Source organism: Monopterus albus, unplaced genomic scaffold, assembly GCF_001952655.1.
Source record: "Monopterus albus unplaced genomic scaffold, M_albus_1.0 scaffold342.1, whole genome shotgun sequence".
Taxonomy (NCBI): Eukaryota; Metazoa; Chordata; class Actinopteri; order Synbranchiformes; family Synbranchidae; genus Monopterus; species Monopterus albus.
In genome coordinates, this window is record NW_018128222.1 from 383775 (window position 1) to 392697 (window position 8923).

Consider the following 8923-nt stretch of genomic DNA (forward strand, 5'->3'; position numbering starts at 1 on the left):
ACTGTCTTTACATGCTTGAAAGAATCAATCAATCAATCAATCCATCAAAAAAAAAAAACACTCAACTGCTTTGTCCTCATCTGTTTGCTGCAGATCGAGGTTCAGGGAGTTATTACTTTAGCAGTAGTAAAACTGTATTTCCTACTATGATGGTTAAATGTATTCATTCGTGGCTTACGTGCACGCCAAGCCTTGACTTCTGATCTAAGGGAACTTGGATTCCAGACTGAAACATGAATGAAAGTTGGTCTCCTCTGCTAAAAAAGAAAATTGCCAAAGATTCCTCTTTGCTCCATGTAATGGGGTCCACGGCACGTGTACAGTAGTGCCCTCCCTGTGCACTTCTGCTCAGTTACACTGGGATGATGTGTCTGAGATCAAAGTCAGTTTTCTAGGCTCTGGGAAAGGTTTACAAATATAAAACCTCCAAGAGCGACGGTCCAGGAGTCCTGTCAGTAGTCACAGATGTCTCTTTTACCATTGTTGTCTATGGAGGGATATTATTTTTATGGGGGGAATTCGTACAGACCACTGGTCAACTGTAATCCACTACACCACCAGCAACTAGCACATCTGGAGGCTGGAGCCAGTGCAGATGTCAGTGGTGGCTGCTAGATGCCGGCTCCAAAACGTCCTGCTTCACTCACCAAGTATCAGCTTATACGACGAAGCATTATGGCCACGTTAAGGAGAAAATAATAAAGGAGAAAAGTTTTATAAAACCCACCCTGTTCTCATTTTCCCTTTAATCTGGGCCTAGTACACGTCAGCATTTTGTCCAGGAGCCTGTGAAAATGTTACTGTTGTGTTTACTGTGTCTGCTTTGTGATCACTGTATAATACACGCTTCCATTTTAAAGTGGTCCTTGTGTTGTTGTATTGTGTCCAAGTGTGTGTGGTGGTGTGTATATGAGTGCTCGTGTGTGTGTGTGTGTGTGTGTGTGTGTCTAAAGCAACACTTGTGTAGTCATTCCTCAGTTGATTTGCCATTTTCTGTTGTGTGTGTTTGAGGGAGAGTTTGAATACAGCTGTGTGTGTGTGTGTGTGTGTGTGTGTGTGTATTCCAGTGCAAGATTGGAAGTTGGTCTCTTTCTTTGGCAGTCACTGATGTGTCCCTGTGTGTGTAATTGAAATACATGAGTTATGGACTCTCTCCTGTCCGAACAAAATAACTACTCCAGGAGTGTGTGAGCGCTCATTTGGAGGCTCTGGGGGCAGAGCAGGCAGCCCTGACATGCCAAGTCCTGCCAGCCATGTCTACACACATACACACACACAAAGAGCCCTACTGAGGCTGAACCTACACAGATACAGACGATCGGTCACAACCACGTGGCTATGTTTTGGTCCCACACCCAAACAGATGCTGACAAACACACACAGCAGCCGTTCTCTGCGCCTGGACAACTCGTCCTGCCTCGATGTGTGGCCGACAGTCAGACACACACACGGACACCTCGTTCGCCTGCTCCTTTGCTGGCTTCTGGCCTCCTGCCCCTCCACTGCTCCTCGCTTCGTGCAGGCCGCCTGCCGGCCTCTCCTCTTCCTCTGTTCATCGTCACCACACTGTTCTCTGCCCCTCTGGAGGCTTCAGGTCTCGGCTACGTCCTCGCTGCTTTTTGAACATCTCTGTCCTTTATTCTTGCCTGTTTAATTCCTTCCGTTTAGTTCCTCTCTTCTGTCATCTGCTCCCTTCTGTGGCTTCATCTGCTCTTTTCTGCTGCTTGCCATATCTCTTCATCTCTCTCTCCCTTGTCTCCAGCAGCCATTCATCCTGCTGTATTGTTGTGTGTGTGTGTGTACAGTAGCCAGTGCTGACGTCAGCTGTGGATCCTCAGAGAGGACACTGACCGGCTCAGAGCCTCGTTGGCCTGCTTCCTGCATCTGGCTGTCTGGCTTTCAGGCCTCGCTGCCCCCTCTGGGAATTTTAATACTCACTAATTGATCACCTTGTGCCAACAGAGGTGATAATGTGGCCAGACTCTAATTATAGTTGCTGTAAATGAAGAGAGGTGTTTTACAACACGTTATTTTACTCAAGCTTTGGTATCAGTCAACCTGCTCCCAGCCCGGTTTTCTCTTCTTACTTTTTAAAAACTTTTTTTACACCAGTATCTTTCACCTGCTTTTAACACGTATTTTTCTCAAAGGCTAATGAACATTCTGCCGTGTGTTGGACAGTACATTAACACTGCTCTTAAAAAGAAGAGAGACCTAGAGAGGGGACGCCAGATGAAATGGGTGGTGGGGTGCTGTGCAGAGGATGAAAAGGCAGAGCGGTAGTGCGCGAGTCTGGAAATTCAATTATAACTGTGCCCTGGCAGTAATTGCACTGATATAAATGGGACGGCAGAGCGGGACAAGCGATGGATAGAGATGGATGAAGGACGAGAAAAAAAGAGACCATGAAGACAACTTGACATCAGTGTGTGCGTCATCATTTCATGATTTTGAAACGGCCTCTGAGGTCAACAGTAGATGCACATGTTTTATATCTCATGACATGTTTTCAACCTCACAGATGCAGCACATTACACTTATCATTCACAGGTGTTCGGTAAGTCTCATTGTTCCTCACCCCAGAGGCATAGCCCTGATCAACGTGAGCACCCCCTGGCAGGGGCAGGTCGACTTTGGATGCCGAGTAAAGCCATAGCTGGTCTCCTCTCCTGAGAGGCCAGAGGTCTCTTGGCCCTGCCCTGCCTGTCTGTCCGTCTGTCTGTCTGTCTGTCTGGCCGTCAGCAACATCCGATGATCCACACTGAGCAAGAAATGCACCACAAACACTTTCTCATTCATATCATTTGCTGCATCAGAAGCATGAATATCCAAGAACATCAACACACTACTGTGTATTGTGTACACAGAGCTGCACCGCCTCACACTGACTCACACATGTACAGTAACGAGCTCCTATCACAGAGTCTTGTCTAGACCAACGCTTCTCACCTCCTCCTCGTCTTCTGTCCGGCTCAGTGTTCCATTTCAACACCGGTGGCGAGATGCAGGCTTGGATATCGGCGTGTTTACTGGACTGACTGCACATCCAGTATCTCTCTTATTCACATCCGGCCTCTTCAAGGGAAGGGAATTAGTGCTGTTTTATGTGCTGTGTGTTCAGGGAAGATGTGTGTCATTTCTAGTGTCTAATATCTAGCACCTCGGAGGTTGCATTGTTCTGACACGACTGTAATAAAGCAAATTGATGAAAATGATTGATGAGATTACAAACACAGTTTCTGCCACCCCTGTGTACAAACTCATTAAGGGAGGCATAAAGGCGACTAATGAAAATCATGACCGGTATCATTACAAGCCGAGTGGTGTCCTCTTGTCTTTCTTCTCTGTGAGCAAGAGAATAAAGGCAGCTAAATTAATGTTGCCCCCAATAATGTTACAAAACCGTCGCTGTCCTTTGAGTAGTAGCTGTTCTCCTCTGTGTGTAAAGCCAACTAAATTAAAGTGCAGGCCAGTGCCGTTACATAACCACTTACTCTCTGCCTCTTTGTTCCTCTGTCTTTATCAGGATGACCACTCCATGTTCTTTCAGTTTGGCCCGTCCATTGAGCAGCAGGCTTCAGTCATGCTCAATATCATGAAGGAATATGACTGGTACATCTTCTCCATCGTCACCACGTACTACCCAGGTTACCAGGACTTTGTCACCAAGGTAACTGCACTCAGCAGAGATAACACGCACCCAATGATTAAGATGTAAAGGAAGGATGACACAAGTCTGTCACAACTGAAACATTTCAGCCCCGTCCTGTGTATATAAGCATGAAATGTTGATATGGGACACTGATTAGAGACAGGTTTCCTTAGCATTTAAGCTGATTCCTATCTTCTGATCACCCTCTTTTTTCTGTGTCCCATTCAGGTCCGTAGCACCATTGAGAACAGTTTTGTAGGCTGGGAACTGGAAGAGGTTTTACTACTTGACATGGCTGTAGATGACGGAGATTCAAAGATCCAGAACCAGCTGAAGAAGCTCCAGAGCCCCATCATTGTTCTCTACTGCACTAAAGAAGAGGCCAACACCATCTTTGAGGTGTCCCACTCTGTTGGGATCACCGGCTACGGCTACACATGGATCGTGCCCTCGCTGGTGGCAGGAGACACTGACGTAGTGCCTGCAGAGTTCCCCACAGGTAGGAAGTCATGACCAGAATCAGGAATTCAGTCTGGATCCTGTTTTTGTCTGACATATTCTCAGCATGGAAAGATGTTTGCTTGCTATGAGCTCAAATCCTAAGCCCTCTGTGGGTACAACAGTTACGTTGCACTGTTGGCTGCTCTTTATTCGTTTTGGAGAGAGCCTCTAGTGGCCATTCGAGGAACTGCAGGTTTTATCTCAGCCTTGGAGGTTGTCGTTTGTTTGGAGCCACTTTGTGCATGTCAAAAAAGTTATATTCTGATGCTTTGAGCATCCATGTAAAGAGTTAAGTTGGAATCTCTAATCAGGATGAAAGTGAGCTACTGTCTCACTTTATACTTAAAGCTAGCTCAGAGCAGTAGTGTCATGTTGCTGTTGTTGTGGTTTTGCTCTCACCTTGTTCACTAGTGGTGATGTTGGCCTAATACTTCTTATTCAGTGTATGGACCAAGCTAAAATGTCACTGTTACTAAACTCTCATGTATGCATTCGCAGTATCTTCCGCTTGGTTTACTTGAGAGAAAGAATTCTGAAGTTTTATTTCCTAAATTTTATTTTCGGTTTACTCTTTGGATTTTTCTTGCAAGACAAAACACAGACTGACCTTTCCTAATAAGAAGTGATGGAGTGCCATCCCCCCGAGGTTACACTGCTGCCTGTCCTCAACAATGGTTGCCAGGCGGAATGTGCGATTGTCGTCGGGTTCAAGCACTGGGACTCAAACTTTTCACCTCTGCTTCTTCATTGTCATCCATGGGTGATTTACTCTAAATTGCAGTTAGGTGTCTGATTGTGAGCCTGTGAGTGTTTGTCTGTGTGCATTTGTCTGTGAAATGTGCGACTGGTTCACGCTTTAATTTGCATGAGAAAATAATGGGTGAGTGTAATCAAATGGGTTGTGTGTTTATGCTTTTGTGTACCTCATACGGTGAAGGATGAGAGTGTTTGCTGGTAGGTGAGTGTGATCAAAACTCAGTGTGTGTTTGTATGTGTTTGTCTGTTTCAAATTAGAGTTCCGCTCTATAAAGTTTGATCTATCACCGTATCAGTTATGTAAATCACACAGCAACTTCACTCGTGATTTATGTTGCCACAGAGATAATTGTGTCCTGCTCGTGTACTGTCTGGGCGGTTACATGGTGGAGCTGGCTAAGTGCCTGGACGCACACAGACCTCTGGTAGTTAACACTGAACTATCATGGAATTAATCATATGGGACGTGATGACAGGCAGCAGGCTAAATGTCATCCGCTGTTTAATGTGTGATGAACAGGAACTTAGCAAACAAAATGGCTGATATTAAATACATGAACTACATTAGATGGTTTATGTTTTCTCTTACATTAAATGATGATGTAGTTTGGTATCTTATGAATTTAAGATAGAAAATAAAATATGATGCTGTATGGCAGCCTGCATAGAAACCATATTATATTTTGGGTGTTGACATGTGCATACAGTGTCAACATGGCTGAGCTGCTGTGCACAGCACCGCCGCTGCAGGATCAACGCTGCCCTCTGCCAATACGATGAACTTTCACACATCAGCACCTTCAGCTGTGAGGGTCTGAAAAACCTGCACCGAGACGGCGCCACCTTCAAAATGAGCCGCTAAAGCATCAGGATCCAGCTCAGTCACTCCACCACCTCTTGTCTGTGACTTTCAACCTCAGCGTCAGAAAAGCCACATGAAGCTTGTAGATGTTAACTGCACTGATTTCTGAGCGAGCACAGAGCGAAACGACACCACGGCACAGCACGTGACTGAGGCTGTGCTGGTGTGTGCTCTGGGTGAATCTAGTGGTCTGGGGGTCAGCAGAAGGTGCACGCTAGCTGTGGGGCTAATTTGCTTACTAGGCACACTAAATAATTTGCACCACGTGTGATGAAGAGCCTCCAGTTCTTCTGAATAAGTCCACTGAAGCCTTCCTTAAGTGGCGCTCTGGGGAGCTGTCTCTCCGCCCACTCTCCTTCCTTTTCATTCCTCCTTATTTCATGATCTTGTTCCACTGTTTCTCTGTATTTTCTGTCTCACCAGTTCAGCCTCCTCGGACTCTCTCCCAACTCTTTGCTCCCTGGAGTTTCTGTATCTTTATGTCTGCTGCTGTCTGATTTTCTGTCTTGGCTCATCCTGTCCCTCTTTTTTCTCGGTTCTCTCTCTTGCTAACATCCTTTCCGTCTCTATTCTTCTTGATCAGAGTTACACACTAGTGCTGCACAGGCGGTGCTAATGTAACCGCCCAATCCTGATTTGACATCACTGACAGTAATAAGCTGTTTCCAAAAATACCCCAGTGATACTGTAGTTCAGCTGTTACGTTCTCCAATCAGTTTGCCTGGGTGTGGGCACTGGGGTTTTTTTTTTTTTGGTATATGAGCGCATGTGTGTGCATATCTGTGACAAAGAGACAGCCTTTTCCTTTGAAACACAGGCAAAGACAAAGGAAAAGGCTTTAGAGCTGCTGCAGTGCTGTTCAGCTCTAACACTGCCAGTTGACATGTCTGTGTTGTGGCATATGAACATGTCCTGAGAGGGGTATGAATATATACACATCGCGCAGCAATTTCCAGGATGCACAACAGATGCACGCATGCTGCCAACAGACACGTCTTCCCTAGGAAAGAATATTTCCCACAGAATAATAAAAGCGAAATGTGTAAAAAGGAACAAGCGATGGGAATCGGTGAGTGAGTGCTGAGGAAGTGTCAACAGTGGTGACATTAGCTGTGGTCCTGGAGGGCCGGAGCTGTCAGCGCTGCGGCCCTGTGAGGAAGGCAGGTTGTCAGGCCGCCTGTCTATTTCTGCCCACTGACATGGTAGTGGCCTTGCTGACGTGTGGTCATACGCTGTCAGATAGAGGCAGAATGACTGATGGACACAGAGAGGACCAGATTAAAAGGCAGACAGAGAGCCAGATAAATTGACTTGAAGGCATGATGTGCATCGCTGACAGCTGTGTGACCTGAACGCAGAGGCCACCAACGGGGCCAAAACATCAGTTATTGGCAATTTTCACAAGTCAGAAGGCCACATGCAGCTGAGAGTTTAGATGGCAGGTTGATCAGGAGGCTTTTCACATTAAACTCATCTAAATTTGCTGCTGTGTCTTAAACAATGGGGCTTTGATTTTACACAGAAGTAAACAAACCCAGCTTCTCGTTTACAGCCGGTGACTGTGGATTGTTTCTTGCAGATTTTATCGGCTGTGGCTCTGAAACGTCAGCAGCTGTTTGCAAAATCAATCTGATGTTTTCAGACAATTCATTTTAAAACAGGACACCAGCAAACAGCTGCCACGACGTAAACTGTGAGGGTGCTCGAGAGCTGCTACTCACTTTGTTTATGAATTAGATTATTAAAAAGTCCTAGCCATATAAAGCAGGTAGCACCATTTGATAACTAGCAGTTAACTGGTGCTCAGCACATTCAGACCCAGGCCAGTGTGGTCTTATGACCTGAACCAGACAGGTAGAAGATGATGAAGATGGGGTCTCAGCAGCGATGAACAAGAGCCTAAATGATTGATCATTAAATAAAGATAAACTCTGCACTAGGCTCAGTGCAGGGCAGCATCAATTAATGGTGACAGTTTGTCAGGGGTTAACATGTTATCAATAAAGGCTCTTTAATATCAATGAAACTCATTATCAGAATGTCAGCTGTGGTTTAAGAGATGCATGATGAATTTGTTTTCATACTAAATCAGTTCTCTGTGTTTTTTTAAATTTAATTTAGATTAATAATATACCAAAACAAAATCTTCATAATATAAGTTCCTATAGGGTCCGAACAGATGTCAAACTCTGTCCTCAGCCCGCATGAAATATGTGTAGTACATCTACTCACTGATCACGCCATAATAATCAATGGTCCAGAGGGTGGAGGAAGGACGGGGATCCTGGCAAACAGCTGAGCAGCCTGATGGATGTTTGGAAGGGCACCGGGAGGGACGAGCAGGGAGGCAGAGAGAGAGAGAGAGAGACCTTCAACAGATTGTTCATGAACAGACATTGTCAAAAGAGAACAGGACTCGGGCGGACAGGAGGACGGACAAACAGACGTACAGACAGCGAAAGGCCAACAAACAGAGACAGACAGATGGACAAACACAGCAAGGTGATAGACGCTTAGTCGGGCAGGACGGGAGCACTCATCGTCTGTTCTCTGAGTCATCACGTAGTGTGTGCTCTGTCTCTTGGAGCGTGTTCAAAACATGCACACACTGTATACACTGAGAGAATTATCCCTGTCTTCTCTCCATCTGTCTGTCTCTCTCTTTTGTCTCTGTCTTTCCCCCACATAATCCAGTTCGCCTCCCATTCTTCTGCCTTTTACCCCACGTTCCTGAATCCTCGTCTCTCTGGTTCCACTAATCCCTCCCTCACCATCTCTTTCACCTTCCTTTTTCCACACTGTCTCTGATCCTTGTCTTTTTGCGTTGTCCATCCAGGTCTGCTGTCCGTGTCCTATGACGAGTGGGACTACGGCATAGAGGCCCGCGTTCGTGATGGCGTGGCGATAATCACTATGGCAACCTCCACCATGATGATGGACCGCGGCCCTCACACCCTGCTGAAGTCTGAGTGCCATGGAACTCCTGAAAAGAAGACCCCCATCTCAGGCAACTCAAATGAAGTGTTCAGGTGAGTGAAGGTGGAGGCCGAAGGCGTAAAGCGTTCGGTCACTTCTGAAGCCTTAATTCATGACTTTGAGGAAGCTCCTTTGGCAGCTCCAGGCAGCTCGGCTGAGTCTCTGCCAGCTGTGCA

General features: G+C 46.1%; 1 protein-coding gene across 1 annotated transcript in view; it reads left to right on the forward strand.

The window, feature by feature from the left end:
- grin2ba (glutamate receptor, ionotropic, N-methyl D-aspartate 2B, genome duplicate a) overlaps positions 1-8923 on the forward strand; it is a gene marked incomplete at its 5' end in the record, with an annotated part of 78980 nt that overhangs the window by 32861 nt on the left and 37196 nt on the right. Inside the window, 3 exons of the mRNA XM_020624976.1 lie at positions 3527-3670; positions 3881-4151; positions 8608-8800. Coding sequence (XP_020480632.1) covers positions 3527-3670; positions 3881-4151; positions 8608-8800 — 608 coding nt within the window. The remainder of the gene's footprint in view (positions 1-3526; positions 3671-3880; positions 4152-8607; positions 8801-8923) is intronic.